At 38.2% G+C, this 23,753-nt stretch overlaps 1 protein-coding gene across 12 annotated transcripts in view; it reads right to left on the bottom strand.

Moving 5' to 3' along the window:
- Positions 1-23,753, bottom strand: part of UNKL (unk like zinc finger) — a 52,841-nt gene extending 29,088 nt beyond the window's left edge. The window contains exons 1-7 of one of the 12 annotated variants that reach the window (XM_074597293.1): positions 23,581-23,753; positions 21,586-21,795; positions 15,238-15,414; positions 12,236-12,369; positions 10,175-10,310; positions 9,323-9,440; positions 4,547-4,631 (exon numbers count right to left, since the gene is read on the bottom strand). In XM_074597293.1, coding sequence (XP_074453394.1) covers positions 4,547-4,631; positions 9,323-9,440; positions 10,175-10,310; positions 12,236-12,369; positions 15,238-15,414; positions 21,586-21,795; positions 23,581-23,651 — 931 coding nt within the window. In that variant the 5' untranslated portion in view covers positions 23,652-23,753. Of the gene's footprint in view, positions 1-4,546; positions 4,632-9,322; positions 9,441-10,174; positions 10,311-12,235; positions 12,370-15,237; positions 15,415-17,043; positions 17,074-19,492; positions 19,630-21,585; positions 21,796-23,580 lie in introns of those variants that run through there. The other 11 variants (XM_074597294.1, XM_074597292.1, XM_074597302.1 and 8 more) reach the window with 11 other exon arrangements.

Raw genomic sequence — 23,753 nt, 5'->3', positions numbered from 1 at the left:
GGTATGGCAAGATTTTTTTCATCTCTAGCCACTAGCATTTCTGAGGGGTTATGATAAGCTACAGTTAAAAATAAATTTTAAACATTTCTTTCTACTAGAAACAGTAAGAGTGTACAAAAGTACAAGCCATAGTAGGAAACAAAATGAGTATGAGATATGTAGACACCTCTCTCCAGTGGAGATAGCATAGCTGAGGATCACTTCTAATGACGTGGGTTTTTTCTATCTAGCATTTGATTTATCACAGATCCGTGGCCTTCTTACTATACGGTCCAATCTTTACCAAATCTTTCCACTATTGTACAAATTACAAAAATATGGATATGGCTCACAAAAGAGAAAGGAAAAAGCTACTAGTAAGTATCACTATACACACAAGTCCAGTCCAGCCACACCAAAAAAAAAAAGGAACCACTGGGATTGCAAAGATGATGTCACTAGACCCCTGCTGTTTCTCCTACAGAATGAGAGTGCAAAGAACAGTCAGGAAGACGGAAACAGATGCGCTGACTTTTTGTAATTTACTCTTAACTTTTACTACCTGTCATGTCATTGTATAGCTGCTTGCCCAGAGCAAGGCCAGTCAGCCAGCTCATGTCCAGTCAACCCTCACACTGTCATTAGAACAACACTATCTGATTCAAGCTCTTTCTTAGATCTTCATTAGCTTCTTTCCCCTGACACAACCACATACTCATCCAATATTCTATAAATGAGTGAAAGTAGTCACACCACCCTAAAAGGGTAGTATAAGACTACTTTCCAAACATTTCAAAAAGAAATAATCTCTGGTTTCTCTTTCCAAGATATTTAGGGAGAATAGCATGATTAGTTTTTGGTATTCTGATTATTGATAGGAAGTCAAATAGCCACGTTAAATTCAGAATGTGTGTTTCTACATAATTCTAATTTCTTCCAAGAGTGAACATCATAGTTTGTGGTCAGCTGCACAAAAGGCACAAATCCTACAGAGTAAGCCTCCACCAGCCTAACCATATTTTCTCAAAGACCTATAGCTGTTGTAGGAGGTTGCAACTGACAGAAAAGCAACAGTCTCACATGGTGACCTATCTCCTGGCGATCACTGAAGCTCATGGAGATTAGGATGGAGCCCTCAAAAAGAACTTCAACTATCTAATGCCAGTGCAGTGGTGCTTCAGGGATTAGGCATCAGTAGCCTAGGATGTTATGTAGAAATAGGGTTGTACTTTTTATGAGATACAACTTTTTCAGCCATAAAGCCTCCTTAGGATTTGCACTAACAAGGCTTGGGTTTTATTAATATAAGAGTTACCATGGTCAGGCTAGGTCTTAATAAATCTTTCATGAAATCAGAAGTAAGGTTTTTCATTATTGCAATATTGACCCCAATAGAAGAGAACAGTCTTGGGCAAACATTCGGAAGGCAAATTGTTCAGTACTGCCTTCAGTAACAGAAGCTATTATACAGGAGATGTGTTCTTTGAAGTGTTTCCAAATTCCTGCCTGTGTTTGTTTTTAAAAAAAAAAAAAAAAAATCTATTTTTTGTTAAGGTGCCAGTTGATGTCAGGCAGTCAGTGGGCAAATGGGTGCCACAGAAAGGTGTTCATTATTTTAAGAGTCCCCTACTGAAGTGTCCCAACATACCCCAGCTACTCTGTTTTGCAAAGGGTGTCAGGAAGCTATGTCAGATCCCATTACTTCTCTGCTTTTCAGGATCAAGTGCCCTCCCTCCTGTCATCACAAAGTGTGTTTGGGCCTACACTGGACCTAGGGCTTCAGCCAGTGGGGCAAAAAAAACAATGAGTGACATTTATAAGACAATACTATCTGCAGCCAGGGCCTCAAGGGAAAAGCAGTCTTGAAGGAATAGTAATACACCTCATGATCTTCACAAAGGAGGGAGTAAAGGAAAAAAACAAATGGTCAGCTGGTTCTGAGGAAGTCATTGAGGGAAGACCAGGAACACTATTATAGAGAACGTGTGCTTCCAGTAATGATTTTGCACAGAATGATAAAAATTGCTGAGATACATATATGAATGGTGGGAAACCTTCCTCTACCATTCTATTCAGTGAAGCTAGGGCTTCACTGCAGCTGGGTGCAGAACACCCATAATTTCTGATTCAGAGATCCATGAACCAAGAGTTTCATGCTTTTCATACTGATTATAAGATCTACAGCTCTGAAACCATTCTCTCTCCCTTCCCTAAACGGAAGGAACCATTTTATTCTATGGGCACAGGAGGCAGAATGTCAGAGCTGCTGAACTAAGCTTAAAGCTCTTGCTGATGGTAACCAAACATCTAACTTCTGATGGACTATTCAGACTACCAGAGACAGGGGATGGGTACTGTTGCAAGATTTCAAGTTCATTTGTCAAGATTTTCTGCTTACACCGTCTTCATTCCAGATGATGCAAGCCAAAGAGGTCCAGAGTATGCTGGTTGAGCCATGTGAGTCTCTTCTGATGGACACAAAATGCTGTCTAATGCAACTATGTGGAGAAAATTAAGCTGCTGCTTCTCAATTAGCAATTCTAACATGATCAAAGTCTCAGGAATTCTTTCAGAGTTCTGGAGATTTTTGAAGAGTACAAGAATTCATTCCACAGAGCTGAAGAAAGGACAGGGCTGGGATAGAAGGACTAGCAACAGATTAGAAAGATACTCCTTCAGAAGAATAACATCAGCAAATTGTTAAATTTGGACTTTCCTTCAGCCCTCTTTATCTTTAGCCTGTGCAATGCTTAACTTCTCCTTAGAGATGGAAATCTCGTTTATTGTCAATGAGAGCTCCCTGCAAGAATGATTCCTCTCGTAGGAATCAAGCATCAACTGGACTGGTAAAGTTACTAATGATCAAGACACGCTGAAGTAGATCATGATGGGGTCTCAAAAGAACTCCAATCTCCAAGAGCTCTGATGAGTTTATCCCATACACTGTCCATGCTGGAGAGGCAAGAAGGGAGGCAGCATTCGGTTTGTAAGGAAGAAAACAGAGAAAACGTAGTCTTATCCCACAGGAGTTTTGTAGCAGGTCACAATTATACCATGCTACATGTATGCAGTGAATTTGTTTAAACCGTACTCTTTCAGCTGTTTCAGGAAAGAAAAAACTTGTATCAGAGAAACAGAACAGTAAACCTAATGCCATAAATTACTTCTGAAACAAAATGTGTATTTTCAGACTTTCTTGAGTCAAAGAAGGACTTGCTAACACTGGCAAACAGTGAAGGACTTGATTTAGGAGACAGCCCCAACAGCACAAAAGGCAGTGAGCTACTTTTGATGTGAAGAAACAGCCAATACTGACTTCATTGCCATAATGTTTTGAAGAATTGTAGGTCTTAGAATAACGAGCTTCTTGAAATAAATACAGGACGTTATTTATCTTTCCTCTTCTTTGAGTAACAACATCAAGGAAAAGTAAAATCGATCATTGCACGGAAGTTAAAAGACAAGCTGAACATACCATGGATTCTCAGAAACAAGAGCTGTGGGCGAGGAATGAGTCTATTCACTGAAAGTCTTTTAGGTAAGCAAGTGACACAATAAACGGTTGTATAGAACATCACATTTGCCTAGACAGGTTAGACAGAGAGGAGACTGCCGCTACTTATCATCAGAGAATTATAAGATAAATACGAGTGAACTACAGAAATTTGGAGCTTCCCAAAATTAGTAGGGTCTCTCATCCCTCTTTCCAGCTCAAGAAGCAGAAGGCAAAAAGTAAGATAGGGGCAGACCTTTTTCTTCTTGAAGAATAAATATGAGGTTTCTCTGATTACATAATCAAGCAAAAAATACATAATCAAAGAAGAAAAGATTTATCACCTATAAGAAACCAGTTACACAGAAATGCTTCAAGTTCTGCCGTGCATCACAACTGAAAAAAAGGCATGAATAGCTGTCACAGCAACTGCACACTTCACATTCTGGAGCGCAGGAAGAGTGTAGGGGTAACCTAAGTTGATACTACTGTTAAAAAGAATGTGATGAAGCATACCCAGAATTAATCTGTGCAGATGCACACCAAAGAATTGAGTGCTCTCTCAGAAAAAAATGGTCCCTCTTCCCTTTTTCAATATATAACAGTTTGAGTGCAGTGAAGATGTGATCTACGGGGGAAAGAGGACAGCCGACACAACTTTCTCTGTGCTCTTTTTCAGTTTAAGCTAAGGCCCTAGTTCTGCAAATATTTGCGAGGATGTTTAACTTTTACCTGAGAAATTTACTATAGGTTTAAATAGGGCAGCTAATATATTTTTAAAAGTCAAGTATGTGTGTAGAAAATTGCCAAATAAAGCTCAAAAGGTTACAAGGACAAGCTGCATTTGTAAAGAAAAGCACCTCCTGTTTTACGGCTGATGCAAATTTGATGCAAATGCAGCAAGTTCCCATAGCAATGTACAGTATTAGGAAACATGGAATGAATTTCTAAGAAGACATCAAATGCCATTTATGCATTAAAATTAATGATGTTAAGTCACTTCTGTTACTGATGCTTAGAAACGATGGTTCGCTTTTACGAACACTGATAGAAAATAACAGTTCTTTTACTTACTTTCAACATGTGCAAACGCACAAAATGGACCACGTGGACAGTAACCTGTTTGGCGCATGTCATTGCACTTTGTTGATTTATATATCTAAACAAAACAGAAGGGTGGTTAACCTAAATATATTTCTTACATAATGACAAAATAGTTAGAAAATTTAAAAAACTTTAAATTACAAATTCTGAGTATTTACTAACAATACGTTTTACAGTTTTCTCGGAAAATTCAGTTCTTATGATCATTTTTAAAAATCAAATAGAAGAGCAGAATTTTAAGAAAAGCAAACCTGAGACAAGAGAACCTTAACCCTCTTCTGTATAATAATAAAAAGTAAGTAACAATAATATTTAGAAAAGCAGTGTTTAAACTGCTTTGGTTTTCCATGTCAGGAATAAAATGTTCAAAGTCTTCACACCACTTCTAAGAAATCTTTCAGGATAAATGATGCAGAGCAGCTCACACAGCTGAAAAAAACCACTCAATATGCTTTTTTCAACACAGTTCCTTGGTTAGGACACCTCTAATATCCAAATCATCCTAACATTCCAATGTCTTTCTCTAATCTGATAGGGGTGTGCGAGAACTGAAGTAATACTGACTGTTCATGACAGTAATGTTTACATAACTTGCTAGTAAGATCCAGATTCAGTTTATTACTCTATCGGGATCTTAATGATCTTTGGATGTCACAAGGCTGGGAGGAGAGACTGAATTACTATCATATTAGAAGAATATTAAGAATGTATTTAAAAGCACATAGATTCTTTAGAAAATTAATTCCGGTGATTTGCAAGTCTGTGGCAAATAGCAGAGGAATCTTTTTGATTCCCCAAACCTTGGTACTGTGGTCTTTGGCTTTCAATGCCAGTTGAGTGATTCACGGCTCAATAAGTAATAATTCTTAGTTCAGAATGCCAATTCTTTGGCACTTTGCATATGCTGTGTAAAAAAGTGTTTACCTTGGACTCCCACCTTAGAGCAAACATGAAAAATGAAACTATGTATTAAAAAGAATACAGAACAACTAGTTCTGTAAGCTCTTTATTTTAGAGCTATTTTAAGCATCTTAGATAAATTTCCCTCTTATAAGTGATTTTGAATTGACGCTGAAAATTTAGTTGCTATATTCACTACTAGTTTACTCATAACCCAAAGATCATCCAAGAAACTACAGTAAAATGTTAAAACACGAAATTATTACTGATGCTTATCATTCTACAAATAATTTATTTTCCCTTGAACACTGAAAAAGCAACACAACTGTAGACGAATATTCACCCAAACGACACACTTAACAAACAAAACAGTGGGATTGGTCTTTCCATGAATTTTCCTGGGAGCTATCACAGACATTGCAAAAAACAGAGGATTCATTTGTGCATACCACACCCAAACTAGGAAATGAAGCTGGGCCCATCTCCTTTCTCTCCTGTTCTGTTTATTGGTTAAATATAAAACCCCAGCGTTGTATAAATGATGCTAATGGTGCAGAAGAAAAAAAATGGGGTAACTTCCAAATGGTTTCAATAAAAGACTTAATTGAAAGTTCAGCCTTAGTTTGAGGTACTAGCTAAAAAAATAGCCTTCCTGATCCTATCAGCTACCCAGAGGGTGCAGAGTGCCTTCTGGTTAATGCTACACATACAAGACGTGATAAAATAGATAACACCTAAATACTATTGGGGCAGAGCTTGCACCTCAAAGACTGATTCTGGAGATGGCCACGTCATCTACACATACTGATATTACAACACAGAGAGCAAACTCAAAGAAGTAAATCATTACAGAAGACTAACTTCCCAGCTATAGAAAAGAACACAGCTGCTATCTATTAACAGGAGAATCAAGATATTCCTGAATGTGATAACCAAAAGATTTCTTCAAAAAATAGTCACTGAGCCAAGAGGCAATGACAATATTCTTTACTTGAATTTGGTAAAGAACATGTACATGAAAACATCCAAAAAGAGAAGATAATGTTGGATAAAGTGAGTATTAATTCAACTTGAAGGACATTACAAAGTAAGGCTGATATAATGTTATTGACATCAAATAAACAGACTGAGGAACGAAGGGAACTGACTACCACCATTAAATAGACTGAATTTCATTATGAATTGAATAAAATGAGTGCTTTGAATCCTCAAATCAGAGGCACAGAAGCTGTACGGAATTTCCCTTTTAACCACGCAACTGGATGAAAGTCAGAGCTGGAGCAAAGGAGGGAAAAGATCACAGTGTGTGATACTGAATGAAAACTCCTCTTTCAGTGCAGGCACGTTGCTAGTTTCTGTGAAATTAAATACTAGACCTAAAATTAGGTGAGGTGATAACACCTCACTGCCTCGATTATCAGTAGGAATTATGTTCAACACTACAACAAAGGCAGCACAGCTAATGGAAACAAGCAAAGACTGAGGTGACTACAGCTGACGTGGAAGCAAATCACCATCAATTCAGGAACAGGAAATGAATTAGGTAATTGCTACGTCAGAATTTTTTAATAAAATGGCAAACAAGACAGATGGCAGTTAGCAAGCACTTTTAATAAAGCCATCACATCAGAAGTAGTACATATAACTGAGGTATATTTAGTATAGCCCACATATGTTTGAAAAGAGCAAAAATAGCTGATTCAGGCCACTGTATGTCCACTAATTATTCTGTCTGTCATCAGACAGAAAGAAATGGGATAAAATTAAAAGTACATTTGACAAAGGCACATCATGGTAGACTCATCATATAACTTTGATTAATCAAAGGTGCTTCTCTAAAGTGGAAATATGGTCATTCTAGTAAAGGACTTCAATAAAGGATGTGGTAAGATTCATTAATTAATATAATGAACAACATGACTCTTACCAATGTTATGTATCTGTGTTAAATTGACTAATGGAGAGATGACAATGGATAGTATGAAAGAGGAAGGGAGCAGAAAAAACTAGTAGCAGAACTCAAGGCTCAGCCTTGTGCCTAATTTTAGCACTTCCATTCATAGCTTTGTCATAAATAAAAGCAGGAAGACATCCTTACTGCAAAAAAAAAGGGCTGGAATACTATGCAGAATAAATTAGATGATATGAAATAAATCTGGATTATAAAATCTCCAGTAATCAGGACAGTGAAATCTGGAGCAGCATCTCAAGAGCAGAGATAGCAGACACCTATTTAGTATAAAGCTGTAGCTGGTCGACTAATGAAAGGGAACATGTGATATGAAGCTTGCAACAATCCTGGAGTCAGTCTTCTAAGAATTCCTTTCCCCATATGGTCTTGAGATGCCTTCAATAATCTTCATAATTGGAAGAGAAATTAGGAATCGCTTGAATGGTCTTTGCTTATACCTTACTAAGTACTGAGCTTTCTAACGCCAGGCATTACATCCTGCTGTGAAGTCTTCATGTTCATTCAAGGGTCCCAAAAATAAAACAGATACCCAACGTTGTACAAGCAGCTTCTAGCATAACATGTCTTTTCAGTACCATGTTTGTTTCCATTAACTGGCACATTTAATATTTTCATAGTGTCGAATAAGAATTAAAACTCAGCAGATTGCATGGCACTGCTCTCGTCCCCAGCATTTCACTGTTATGCTCAAGCATCCAACAAGTTACAATGACTTTGCTTACAGAGGAATCTAAAATCACCTTGTTTTTCTGGAGCATCTTACTTCAGCCACTAGGAGTGTTTTCTGCTCTTTCCACCTCCTCCTGACCTATTCAGTTTCTCTTAATTATTTGCAATAAAGCTTTTTTAATGTTGTGGTTTAGCCTGGGCTGGCCACTCAAATGAACGGCAGATGCTCTCTTTAACCTCTCTCTCCCTTCCCAGAAGAGAAGGGACAGAGAATAAGGGAGAGAGACTTATGGGTTGAAAACTAAAACTACTTTAATGAAATATTAATAACAAAATGAAAATATAATAATATCAATAAGAAAATGATGAAATATATACAATACACACAAAACCAATATCGAGCTCACAGTATGACGATCATGTCACTGGCAGACACTGGGAAAGTCCCAGACTGGACTAAGTGATGGGAACTGGATTTCGGAACACATGGTCAGGATAGGGATGGAATACCCCATTGATCAGTTTGTGGTCACCTGTCCTGTCCTGTCCTCTCCTCCTCACAGGTACAACCCCTCTACACTTTTCCACTTCCGACCTTCCAACTTGGTACCTAACTAAATTAGCTGACCTTGGTTGTTATAGCAGTAGGTATAATCAGGAGCCTGTCTGCATACCATTCCTTGGTATTAACGATACACATCAGACCTTATCTGCTAGAAGCAGACACTGTCTGAAAAATATGCCGTTAATCTCAGTCAGTTAGAAGAAGCTTAACTGAAAAGCAAAATTACTGAAAAGAAAATTGGTTCTGTTCTACCTCAAACCAGGACATTTAACTATACTTAAAACAGAAATTTGTCCCAAGTTATTGAGTAGCAATTACTGCTGTGACTTCATTACCAATCTGAGAAGTTAGGTTAAAAAGGAGAACACATTTGTTTATGCCTAAATCCAGAGAATATTTGCCTAAATCCAGAGAATATTAATTTTTCATAAGCAGTACAATAAAAACGCCTATCAGTGAAAACCATAGTAGTACAAATAACTATTTCTTAGCAAATTTTGTTTTGCTTAAGCAAATACCTAAACGACTGGAAGTGTTCAATGAAATGTCACATGTTTTTTCATAAATAATATCTTTAGTCGATAATCTAATCCATAATAAATTTGAAATCGCTAAAAATAAGTAGAAACATAGTTCTTACCTCAGGATGAAACTGCTGCTCTGTACGAGAATGACAATATTGACAGCTGTCCCCACTTTCACACCTTGAAGGTTCACCCCATTCATCTGCATGTTTTACATTGGGGCAAGGAGTGGACCTAGAAAAAAGTGACGTCCAGAGCATGTTTGTATCTACTTCCTAGCAGAAGTCTTAAAAAATTTCCCACTAAATCTCAGAATCTTAGATTCTGGGACCTATGAAGTTGCACATTCTGAAAGACTCTGACTTTTTGGAAATTCTTTGACAGAAAGATGAGGTAGTAGGATTCTATATATCTCCTATCTAATGACATTTATTCACAGGCCTGAGACTGCCAAGCAAAACCCATCAATTCTGAACCTTGTATCACTGCACAAAAAAACCACCAAAAACAATGAAGAAACCACAGTGTATGAGAATGATGTAAAATGACGTAATGATGAAAAGTAAGAGAGGCGATGCATTAAATTTTTGTCATAAAAATATGGCTCAGAAATGGAAAATTAAAGAACAAAACCAGAAAAAAACCAGAAATTCTAATTGATCTTTTCATAACAAAGAAGGTTTCACGTAGTGATTCCAATTTTTGCTAAGAATTATAGAATTGTTTTGATTCTTCACAAGAAAGGAGGATATTTCCATTACAGCTTCAAGTTTTTGTCTTTAGAACTGTCTGATCATTCTGAACAGATGCTTTTTTCCCCCCAAAAGAATTTAGCAAGGGTATTAGGTAAGATGTGTTTTTATTCCATTAGGAATATCCAATTGCATCATAGAAGAACCCAAACAGATCAATCCATTAACAACTGTCTGACTGAACAAAAAGTCTATTCTTAATATGTATTCATGTACCTGTATTTGAATTTTCTGGGATTTCGTCTTCTATCTCGACTATTGTGATAGTGTGGACATGCATAACCCTGGCGGCAGAGTCTGGGTGGCTTGGTACATTGTTCTGTCTTGTAGCCAGCTAATACAAAATTTGTGTCTGTAAACAGGTCAACAATTAAGAGAAATAAACAACTAATTTTTGCATTCAGAGTGTTTTTAGTGAGCTCAGGTGTCACATTGTTTTTTGCAAACAAATCATGATTCACAGACCGCTCCATTCTTATAGACTGAGTCCCGCATTTCTTAAAATAAGTGTCTAACACATTCACATGCAAAGCAATCTTCATTGCTTTTATATTCAACAGCAATAGTACAATAAAGTACACAAATGAAGCACTAGCAATCTATGGGTAGACAAACTATCCCAAATTTCTCATTACATATATTTAACATTTTGAAAATTAATACCTGAAAATACATTATTCATTTTAGTATGACAAACACTAAAAGCTTACACACAATTTTATATCTGGACTTCTCTTAAGTTTAGTGTTGACAGTCCTTATTTCACCAAAAACTACTCTCATGTTAAGGCATGTTAAGGCTGTCCAGTAAAATCTTCCTGGACAATTCTAAAGCCTCTTCTCTACCTTTGCCTTTGTGTCTACATGTTTGGTTCCAGGAAGGAGAAAGTAGGAGATGACAAACAAGGTTCTGTCTAGAAACAGAAACATTCAGAAAAACAGCGGAGCAAGTAAATAAATTAGAAGGTACAATTTAGCTAATGGCAAGCAGGGTTTGTGAGGAGCAAATTATATCAAACCAATCTAACTTCTTCCTAAGGTGGGAAAACGGATGCAGGTAAAACACAAGCAGTCAATGTCATGTATCTTCACTTCAGCAAAACTTTTAGCTTGAGATGTTCTCAAAAACGAACTGCACAATACTACAAGACTCCCGTAGGATTTGTGGAAAACTAGATGAAGAAACATCCTCAAAGAGTCATTAACGATGTACTTTCAAATAGCAAAGATTATTAATCAGAGTATCACACAGTCTATTCTTTGTTCAGTCATTCTAAGTAGTCACACTAAAAACTTAGGAAAATAAGGCTGAAATCGCTAGTTGGGTGATTTTCAGTTACCACAAACTATAACACAGACCTGTCACAATGCAAAGAATGCAATAAAAGTGCTTGTAGTTAGTCAATTTTGCTGTCTTTTTACGTTGAACATCCAATATTTTTTGATCTAGAGATGACAATTAAGCTCTACATATTATTAGTACTTAAATGGGTGGAACTCACCCTATAGTAGATTTAAAAAACACAGAGGGGACAAGTATCATACAATTATCTCCACTTGAATTCTTTAGAGACAGCGCCTTCATGTGACCTCTTCCTGGGTTACTGTCTCCTCATGAATTTTGTGGAAGTAATTGTACCCAGCCGTCTTTTCTAAAGTAAAATTTGTGCAAGAGCTCTAACAATACCCAATTGATACTAACATCTTTGGCTACATAATAAGCAAACCTAAACCAAGAGCTTGAGAACCAAATTTAAAAGCCTTAAGAAAACTAGGGCAATTGGATTTACTTTAAGAGATCTAATATAACGTTTTCAAGACATTCTTGCTTTTTAATATTCTGCTCCAATTTTCTGTTTAATATTATATGTCATTCCTGTTAGTCAAGCTCAGCAAAGAGTAATGGTCCATTACCTAGTCTATTAATGACTGAAAAAATGAAGACTCTAATCATTGCTATTACTTAGCACAAGACAGAGCTCCTACTGACTTTTAAGAACATTTATTCAATTGACATAGATTAGCAACACTTGTATCAAGTGAACTGAAAAAGACCTATCAAACGTTTTCAAAACAAAACATTTTCAAAACGCAGTCTGAATATAAATGTGACAGACAGTACAACTTGCTCACAAATATGTGTATTACTTATATTAACCAATTCTTTACTCTGTTAAAAAAAAAAGGCTTTTGCACTTCACCCAGATGAAGACCCAGGATCAACAAATTGTATCAAACACCAATAAAGAAACAGAAAAAGGAGACAGGATAACGTTACCCTGCCATCTTGGATCTTCACTAAGGATCTTCTCAATCATTGCCTGGCTTGCTAAAATTCCGGGTTGCAGATCTGGAATGCCTTCACCGCATCCTAGCTGCCCATTCTGTAAGGTCTCCTGTGCCTGAAGTTCTCTGGAAGGGGGAAAAGAAAATAACACTGCTAAACTGTATAGATACAGCAACCCTTTCTGTTGCAGATATAATCCTGTCTAAGTCTATCAAAATTCTGTCATTTAGTCCAGCTCTTAACAAGCCTAAATTGTAAAAAAAATTAAATTGACTGTATTTCAGACCATTATGTGCTCTGAAGCTGGCAAACAATTGTAAGGAATAACCATGCCATATAAGGAATAACCATGTCGTATCAATCAAAGAGAACACATGAAGGAATGCTAGTATTACATACACAGAGTACCAGCAATGCCCATCTGCACCTCTGTATGCTCGTTTGCTGACATTTTGAAAATGCTATTAATTACTGATATTCCACTGCCACATAGGACATGGTAGAACTAAAAAAGACATAGAAAGGGCAATAAGGGTGATCAGAAATACAGAGCTCCTCTATGAGGGAGAATTAAATACCATAAGACTCTTTGCCTTGGAAAAGTTATGACTGAAGGAAGATACAAAATATAGCTATTGAATATTACACCATATAAAAGCAGACAAAGTACTTTTGACTCACTGTAAGATTTTGCAAAAAAAGTCTGCCAAGACACTTGTGTGACCTAATAACATACAACAATCACTATGAGGAAACGGAACCTCTTCTGCAAGAATTCACAACTGCTTTGCAAGTAAGCAACCACAGGCTTGCTGAAAGATCAGAATGACCGCTACCGAACCAAAAGGTATAGTATTAGTGGTATAAATCCTCTGCCAAAAAAATTAGACAATTTTATAACATCATTTTAGTAAAATTAGGCTGTAGAGAGATTCAACAATGGTAAAGCAGTACAAAAGATTTTTATTTTTTTTTTTTAAAAGATACTATAGCATAATTATATTAGACAAATCTTGAAGCAATGGAGAAACAAGTGAGGAATCAAATACCAGAGGTGGATCTATAGTACTCCATGAGAATCAAAGGCCTCTACCTTCAATTGGCACTGCTTTCTCTAGACTCAAATATTCAAGGAGCCTACCTCCTATACCAAAATACTCCTACTCAGGATCTCTGAAGAGTTTAAAAAGTGTGGTGGTTTACAATGTAACTAGTTATGATATCAATTACATATCATTTCAAGAACTTCCCACATCCCAAGTATCCTCCAAGAAAGAAAATCTCCAAGGGAAAGGAAGACAAGACAGACTCAAAGCCAAGTCTAAAACCTTTCAAACAGTCAAAATATTTCTTTTACAGATTCAGAAAAAATGCAGGCAACGAGGAGGAAAACAGATAGTTCCTAGAAAGTGCTTTTTCTTTAAGGCGGATGTGTAGAAGAGCAAGGCTATTAAGGGGAATAAAGTTAATGTCTGCATCAGTGAGCATACTGTTATTTCTCTGCTCTTCACTTAAAATGAAGAAATCCTAACATCTGTGTCCATTGTAGAGCAAAAAGACCACCAAAGCAAAAATAAGACCTGATTGTTTAGACTTCCTTATGAGTGCTGGATGCCTGAAATCAGGAGAAGCAATGACACACCACTGTTTTTCACAAACACCAAAGAAGTTTGAGGCAGCCTACTTGCAGGTTCAAGCCATTACATGTAGGCTCCTGCCACAAATGTCTTCAGCTCCTGGTGATGCTCTACACACAGCCAATCACCAATAAACAATCATCTAGCACATTAAAAGACATTTAGAGATCGGAGCTTGGTTTTGGTCTTGCTATACATTGGTTCCTCATTCTAATACAATACAGAAGATTACAAAGATACTAAGGATTCTGTATTCAGACTGACGTGGCATCATGCTGCGTACGCTAATGAGGAAAGTTAAAATGAAGAAAATGGACAGATGTCTTGCAGAAGCAGCAGCAGCTAGCTAATTGAAGAAAGTCTTCTGGAAAGAAAAGCTATATATAAGTAAACACTATGTGACCAGGTAATGCAGCAGTGAATTCTGTGGCAAAATATGAATTCAAATAATTATGAAATTACTGAAAAGGCACCTACTTTACTAAAATTATTGTGAAGGGAGAGCTATCGTCTCCCAACAGATGGCTGGGAATAAGGGATAACAAAGGTAAGAATGTAAGATAGCAGCCATACCAGCTCAGATCAAAGGTTCATCTAGCCTGGAATTCTGTCTCCAACAGTGGCCAATAGCAGATGCCTAGGGAAGAGTATAAGAATAGGGCAAGCGTATAGTGATACTTCCCCAGAATGTTCTTCCAGTGTCCAGTAAGAGATACGCGTGACCCTCCAAGGCTTCAAAGTTCTCTAGGAATTGGTATCCTTCTCTATTGAGTATATACAGACTTCCTTCTGTAGCAAGAGTTCCCCCTCCACCCATTTATAATACCTCCCAACAACACGCTTATCTGCCAGCTTTGGCCATAGCTAAAACTCATACCTACCACTACCCTGATACACAAAGCACCTTCTTTCGAGAATAAATTAGAGAGGCAAAAAATAATACTGGTACCTTATCCACGAAAAAATACAACATAATTTAAAAAAATGCAACGTCAGTAGGCAAAATGTCAAACATACAAGCTGAGAACCTGAAAGATGGCTTAACAAAATCATAAATTTGTGAATGTAAAAACCACATGCAAATTTAAAAGGCATAAATGACAAATGGCAGAGTAATCTGGTCTTTTGTCAGGCATAAGAATTACATATATGGCTCTTGAAATTTCAAGTTACAAAACCTTAGTATTTCTATTTTCCAATGTGCTTCTATTGTGATGCACAGTGAATTGCATTCTTATGTTTACAGTTACAGAAGTATATTTTTCAGGCAAAGCATACTGCATTTTCTGGTATGTGGTGATAACAGATATGTGGTATTTCCTGCTAATTAGGATGAAGAATTTGAAAGAAGACTACCTTATATCATATACTGGTGGTCTAAGGTCATGCGGACCATGAGCAAAGGCACAGTGAATTCCATTCTTCACACAGTGACCCCGGGCATCTGTTTCATGAATGCATGTTCCAGTCTTGTAATATCTGAGATGATACTTCCTTTCTGTATCCCCTGTTGTTCGATGCAGGTAAGGGCAACTACATAATAGAAAGAGGAAAGTTAGAGTGTTGCTTTGAGCTTTGTTTTTACTAATTAATTCTGAATCTTATTAACTTATAACAAGTAACTTCGCAGGATTCTTCAAATGAAAATTGTCCCAAACAAACCACCATCACAGATCAGCTTCAAATTAAAAAATGTTAACCTATTTCTTAGTCTCTGCTAAAGCTATAAGGATTTATAGCTGTCTGGCTCACAAAGATGTTATTAATAAACCTAGTAAGTACCCCTGTAAGCAGCAACACTATCTGAGCTAAAGAATTACATCTTCCATACTGATACAAGCTCAATCATTTCCATGCTAAGAAGGACAATAAATTGTTTATTTTTTTAATGTTATCATCATCAAAAATCAAGGGGCACTTGAAGCACAGTGATTTTTTTTCCTGCCTGCTCTTTATAGACATGGAACTTACTGAACAATCTCAAGGGAAATCTAAAATGACTCTTCTATGGAAAGGAAGAGAAAAATTTTTACATCAGCAATACATCTTTGTACATATAGTAAACATTTTCCAGACATAAGTATATGGGTTACAATCTACACTTTAAAACGGCTAGCATCGTGTATGGATTATAATTCCAACTAATAATAGTAAACAAATTTTAAAACACCCACATATACACAGGGATGCCTGTTATCTCCCAGTTTATACCAGTGTAACTAATTTTGGTCTCTGCTGGTTTTGAAAAAATATTAATCTCCAAAACCTACTTTCCCACATCCCAAAGCAAAAAGAAACTGCACCAAAAAGCTTAGACAGTGATACAGAACAATGAATGAAAAGTCTCACAAAAATATTTTACCTTAAATGGAGGGAGAATAGCGAAGCACTAAGTAGACTTTAACACCCACAAGAATTTATGCTGGCTTAAGCTTTATTTACTATATTCTAAAAAAGTTATTTAGAAACTAAACAAATGCAATTGTTTGCAAACACTTACAAGTCTGGCATTTATATCTTTACATCAAAATCATACATTTTTTCCTGCTGTGCCGAACACCTGCAGCTTGTGCTGACTTCCAGGAACTGACACTGTTTATGATTTCTGAGATTCAAGTTGCTTCCTTGTAGGAATTTAAAACCTGCGTTCCACTAAACAAGATAAATGGGCTGCAGCTAGTGATCTGTACTCTCTTTAAATCCCAACACAATTAATTAGTGGGAAGACTAGGTATACCAAATTCAGTGCTACATCTCATTTTGTCAGTGTAAGATGGATCACAGTCTACACTCAGGATCTGAAAGTAGTTCTTTCACGCTTCTTGGCTCTATGTGGAATGACAGACAGGATGCAATCTTTGTCGGACCCATTATAGTGCCTCAGCTGAACTTTGTGAGAAATTCTTTGTGATGTGTGAATAGTTGCCCTCCTGTTCTGCTAGAATTGCTATTGATATGGAAAAATGAGAAAACCCACAAGAGTCAGTCAGATACTTTTGCCAGCATTAGTTCTGTACAGAACTCTAAAGAGAAAATGCAATCTGAGGCTATATTTTTGTTATTGCTAACTGTCCCACCAGAATCTTTGCAGGGATCAAATATTTCCATTTTCCCAGCAGACTATTAATTACAAACTCTAATATTTCACTCATAGATGCACACCTCTGTCATATTCTTATGCATAATGTTCACGCCTCCATTTTCATCTACTTAAGTTTGTTCGTTCCTGTTGGAAACAAGAATTAAATGTCTTATCTTCCATGCAAGAAGTGTACAGGTGTCTACATCTCATTACATGTCTCTAAGTCCGTGGTTCCTTATCAGAGGGCAAACATTTTCGCTTAAATATCTGTAGTTTTTCCCTAGTAAAATCACCTTATCAGTGGAGGTCCCCCCCGAAATGTTAAAGCCTTCAATTATTTTTAAATTACTGTTAAAAAAAGAAAAAAAATAATTAAACAGAACACAGACAGAGCTTGTCAGACAAGCTAGGCACAACTTGTTGTATGCAATGTAAGAGAGGGAGAAATAGTCAGGTCAAAGTTTTTCCCACAAAAAGACAACATGGATTCCAAAAACAAGCTGGGAAGAAATAAAAACTGTGTCACAAGACTCTCACTTCTGATAAATTAAACCTACGTTTGTTTGTCCTAAGACTCAATATTTGTGTCATCAATAGCAAATGAAATCTGAATTTTACTGAAAACACAGCTCTCCTACTGCAGATTTTGCTAGCTGCCTGAAGAGTTCCATACCAGGTGAAGTCCTCCTCCGGAAACTAAGGGAATGCTTTAACGAGGCTACACAGTATGGCTGGCAGTTTGTTATCTGAATTGTGTCTAAGACTTGTAAAGAACAAGATAAGGGCTAATTCTAAAGGTGACTCAGGGGGACTAAACAGGATGCAAACCTTAAAGAGCAAAAATGATGGCATCAATTTTGCATGTGTATGTTTTACATAAAAACGTGTTATTCATAGAATACCACAATAATACATACGCTATTAACCACAGACATCTTTCTTGATCAGCTGTAGTTCATTGTAGGATCATTAGTCAGAAAGGCAAAAGCCCCTAATAAAAGCAGCTTTTAGACGGTAGATAGTACTTATTCACAGATAGTATCAAACTAAGCCAATGCACCGAAATATGCACAGAACAGATGTTCTACTCAATCTTTAATGAACTAGAGGGATGTTCTATCTTACCTTCACTTTATTAATGAAGTATTTTAATGGAACATAAACCACTGTAATAAATAACTTTAAACAAGCCTAGTATTTTGATTTTAAATGGCTGATTTTAATTATTAACTGGCTGCAAACTGATAAACTTGTTCCTATGTATCATAATTTGGTATAAGGTTGCTCAGACATCACTTATTCCTTAGGAACAAAGTTGGGTTTTTAAAAAAAAAAAGGAAAAAAGTTGTTCCCAGGCAGAATAACAAATCTATTTCATGGCCCGTATCTTTACAGCCATCTCCCAGCTTAAAATAACTGTACTGAATCCTAACTCAGTAATCACCTATCAGTAAAGAACATTACTCTGTATTTTCAAGTTCTGTTGGAGTCTACACACAACATTTAACTAAATCAATCAGCTTTGTTTTCTGCATCTGGATCTCGCAAAGTAAAACTGTCATCACATTATTCAAAGTAAGGAGATGTATAAACCATGAAACAGAACAGATGTTCACAAAAACTTAAAAAGGCTAACTGATTACTGAAATGCATATTTCCTTTCCACACTCTTCTTTATTCACATCATAAACATTCCAAAGATATCCTTTAAGAATAAAACAGTTCCAGTTTAAAGAGTAACACTAGATGTTCTTAAGTGTATGAAAACAACTACAAAGTTCTACTTCTGTTCAACCTTGAGGCACTGACGAATTTCTTCCTATGGTTACTTGAAGTGCTCTTCTGTAGTAGGCTTCTGTAATTCATTCACTCTTAGAGCAGTCTTACGTTACAGATACTAACATATCCAAAATAATCTTCTCTTTTAGACTCTGACATCAGTCGACTACAACCTTTGAAAAACACATCATATTTAAACAAAACAAGTATCGCTTCTAACCTCACTTGTGAAATTGGGAGGAACGCTATTCACTGCTCAAAATATATCCCTCTAACTCTGCAAGTAATCTAGTCTTTCTCACAGGCTGTTCCTTAGAACAGATTGTTTTAATTTGTTACCCTTAGAAAAGCCCTTTTCTAAACAGCGTTAAAATTTTGGGCTTCTTTTCATTCCAAGTTGAACTTTGGAAAGAAATATCACAGTCAAGCCTGGGTGAAACTAACAATTTCTATTTTAACTCTCCTGAAACTATGTTCCTGACAACAATTATGGGTGTCATCACTCCACCTTTCTCGCTACCTCTCTATGAACTCACAAACTGCATTAACCTAACCGTGGATTCAGATGAGCAGAACAGAGAAACAGAGACACAGATAAAAGACAAAAAAGTACCGGTATGTTGTCACAGATAGCTTAGAACAAAGGCGTCCTGGCACTACTGTTTATAACCTATTTCTTTAAGAATTTGAAATTGCTCCAAATAAAAGGATAAATTTTAGGCAGAAGACAAAACAGGGTGAAAAACCTACTCTTTTACTGAGTTCTGAAACAGGAATGCTACCACACTGTAAGCATGTCCTCAGAAACGTCAGTGTTTCCCTCCGTTTCTTTCTCCTGATGCTACAGACATGCTTTGGAATCTTCTATCTTTAAGGAAGTTATCTTCGACTTCTCTTGGCTTTCCTAACTATTTCGCCTGTATGCCTTTTCTCTTCTACCTTAACTTCAATGAGCTATCAATTTACAATAGCTGACTGCCATTTCTAGCCGCCAGTTCTCAGGAGCAGATCTAAAATAAGGCCCTCCACAGTTCAGCTGAAACTTTTCTCACAAATGTCTCCAATAATCCCACCTTGTAACTGAGGCAAAGAAAACAGGCTCCATTTCTTATACTCACAGCTGTCTTCATTTTAATAATTTACTGTCTCCTTTACTCAGTTTTTCTCCCCTTGAAACATTGTTCTCTTTCGTTTACGGGAATTCAGCTACATTCATGTTTTCCTCTCAGTCCCCCCTGCAGCATATCATCCAACGTCAACATTCTCTTATGTCACTGGTGAGGGGTCTCACAGGACTCCAGCCTTGGTCCCTGCTCTTATCCCTCTACATCTGGGCAGTTTCACTGCAAAACACAAACTTGAAAGCCATTGCCTCTTTGATGATAACTTCTAAACTTATCAATTTAATTCAAACCATAAGCACAACATGCTAAACAGAGGTATGAATCTCACTACTGGTCTTCTTTCTGGCACTTCCATTATGGCAGACAGTAAAATCACCCTGTTTGTCATTTAGATTCCTAACCAGGGAGTAATCTTCAGCAACTGTAGGGGACAACCTTTCCAATCCAATTGCAGCAAAAAGGTTTCCATCTCACACCTCCCCTTATTTGCTTCTGACAATTCAATCTTGCCCAGCTAATACCTTTTTAAAACATTGCTTCCATTTTCCTCCTTTAGAATCAGTATCTAGCACTCAATAATGAAAGGTCAGTTCTTGTCCCCAGCCAACCCATGACATTATACATTATCCTTGTTTGCCGATTTTCAAAGAAATGCTCATGCTGCCCCAGGATTGGCAGGAGTGCTTTACGAATACCTGAAAAGATAATCAATTGTTCTCTTTTAAATCATCCTTCAGAGACATTTTTTGCTGTTTATATTGCTTAGGCATGGTACTCGATATTGTCACGCTGCCTAGTGCATTTTTCTTGTTTACCTTCTCTTATCCCTATTGTTTAGTTTGTAAAGCCTCTGGGAAAAATCCAGACTTTCTTCTGTGACTACAGCCTATAACACAAAAGATACCTGATCCATGACAAGTGCTGCTACACACTACAGTAACCAAAATAATTAATCTTCGATATTTCAAACACGTAACCAGCATAACTACATATTTCCCGGCTGTTTTCCTGCAATTTTTTTGGTCAGAAGTCCTTCCTTGCTTCCATCACTGCAGAAGAAGGTAGCTCCTCCGACACATGACCACAATATACCCAGCTCCTCCATAGATGCCTGCCTGCTGTACCATACCATTTGCCTGTTCTCACCTCCACAAAGCTTCTATCCCTGCCCGAGTTCACCGAAGACCCTCTGTAGCCTTTATCTAGAAGAGACACATGTCCATGGAAATGCAAACACTAGTGAGCTAGCCAGACAACTAACAGTGAATTCCTTCCTTTGCTTTTTCTCACTGGAAGGACCACAAAACTGTTGTTCTCCTCTACTACCCACCAATCTTCACAAAATTTACATAGTTTAAAATCTCGAAGCCACCTCTATAGGTTTGCACCTACTGGTCAAGGAAGCACAACTGAAAAAAACCCAAAACAATACTAGCACAAATGTGCAGGAACAATACTAGCAGAAAACCAGTTTCTTATGTTATGCTTTAAAGATAAGTCAAAATGCAAAATCAGAGTTCTAATTCTATAATAGCCTAAAGAATACATGCTCATATAAAAGTATATGTGCCAAAAATTAACAAATCACTTACAGAGATCTGTTTTCAAATGAACTGCAGCAGGATTCTATCAATCTTTTTTTGCTGAGGAGAAAGTAGCATCTTTCCTTAATGTCATTGATAATACTATAAACACCTAGGACTGAAAGAAATCACTTACTCATCTCCATCTGGGCAGATTCCTGTAGTCTCATCATATTTTGTACAATAAACATCTGGACTGTAGTTAAAAGTCCCATCACGCCTTCGTATAGGTCTACGACGACGCTGATTTAGGAAATGCCAATGAAAACAGGTAAATGGTCTGTGCTGGGTACACTTGTGCTGCAAAAATAGGGGGCACTGCTCTGTCCTAAATTCCTTTAGATACCTAAAAAAATTAAACTGTGTTACAAGTTTATCTTATTGGAGGCACATTTTTACAGTATTAACAGGGCACTTGACAATTCAGTGCACACAGCCTGTGAAAAATTGTACAAATGTACCTGCATACAGTTTTAGTTCCTATGCACAATTGACTGTTTAGCTGTTGAATACAAGTGACTTCATTTTTTATGACAGATGCATTACTAATAAAATACGGTGGAATACCTGGCAAATTATACTACGTTTTGTAACTAAACTAAAATCAAATAAATATATTAAATCAAAAAGCACAGTATTTAGAATATTGTCCAAAGTACCCACCAAACAGAGATTACAAATCCAACAAGTTACTTGAATGAGCATTCATATTGCTTGCTACCATACAAAATAGTCCTACAAAAGCTATTTCAGCTAAATACCACATCTAATTTAAACATTAGTTCTTAATCACAATATTCCCAGAATGTGGACATGCTATATAGAAAGCCAAAGGGTTAAAAGAGGTTTATGAATGTTATTGGGGCTACGAAAGGACTTCAGCAAACTTATTTTAGTGACTGTTACTTTTGTGTTGAGAGTTTGGGGTCTTTAAAGGTTACTTAGGTGTAAGACAGTCCTTCACTAGCATGCCGGACACAGAAGCTAGTTAGGAAGTCTGATACTTCATTCCACAGGACATAAAGATCATGCCACACCGCGCACTGCTGTGGCATTTGTCAAAGGCTGTAAGACAGCACTTCTTCCTGTCTCAGTTTATATATCTATTAGGCAATTTAGCAAGTTCATTATGTTGCTAAAGTTACGGAGTATTTGCAGAGGAAGGGGTATATGGGGGCTTTGCTGAAGAACCTTAGACTTCCTAGAAGCATCTAAAAGGGTGCAGCCTACAAGAGAAAGGAATGCATTAGGAAGAGGAATAAAGGGCATCTTTTTGGTCTCAGTTGCTTACATTGGCATATGAGGGATGTAACGACACAGAGTTATGAAGCATGTCTTTAAGTTTAGAGATTCTTCTCTAAACTATCCAGGATTGCAAGGAGGGGGAAAAAAAAAAAAAAAGGAATAGAATTTTTGGATGTTAAGGGGCAATAGGGCAGGCTATAGCAGTATCTAGGTAAGTAGCTACATTCTGAGAGTGCTGGAAACGTAACATTATAGAAGTGATGATACAGGGGATGGGAGTGCATGAATGCCACAATTAAGTGATAGATTATTCTGCATTTGTGGGGAGCACACGGTCCTACACGGGGTGGGCTGTCAGTAGTGCTCGAGGGCTGCAGGGACTTCACAGATCACACCAGAAGAAAGCGGGCAAGCGTGCAGAGAGTGGCGAGCGCACGGGACCCGTCTCTCAGTACGGGAAGGTCCGGCAAACGTGCCCCAGGGACTCGGGCTGAGGCGACGCTCCGGAGAAGCGGCAGGGCCGCTGTCCGAGCGCGGAGAGGGCGGTCCCGGAGCGTGCTGCGGGGCTCAGCACGCCGGGGGAAGCCGGCGGGTCACGGTGCGAACCAGGGAGGCAGGACACCGGGAGCGGAGAACGGTGGCGGCCGCTCCGCGGTCAGCCGCCCCCGGGCCGCCTGAGGACGCGGCTTCCTCCCCGCGGCGCCGGAGAAGGAGCGCGGCGGCGGGCCGGGCCCGCTCCATCGCCTCACAGCCCCGCCGCCGGTGCGCGAGGCCGCGCGGAGCAGGCCTGGCGCAGGAGCGGGCCCTCCGCCTCGGCCCCCGAGGCCCTCCCCGCGCGGCGCGGGAGCCGCGGGGAGCGGGCCGCCTGACAGGACGCGGTACCTACGTATAGTGCGTCGGCTGCTCGGTCTGCGGGGACCCGCCGCCCCGCGACACCGCTTTGGAAACCGACGGCATCTTCTCCGCCGCCGCCTCAGCCGCGCGCAGGCCCCGCCCCGCCGGCACGCGCCCAGGCGGCAACGCGCGGCGGCGGCCCCGCCTCCCGCAGGGCGCGCTCCG

The sequence above is a fragment of the Larus michahellis genome, chromosome 8 (assembly GCF_964199755.1).
Source record: "Larus michahellis chromosome 8, bLarMic1.1, whole genome shotgun sequence".
NCBI lineage: Eukaryota > Metazoa > Chordata > Aves > Charadriiformes > Laridae > Larus > Larus michahellis.
The sequence above is the reverse complement of the archived record's forward strand: the minus strand, read 5'-3'. Positions and strand labels throughout refer to the sequence as shown.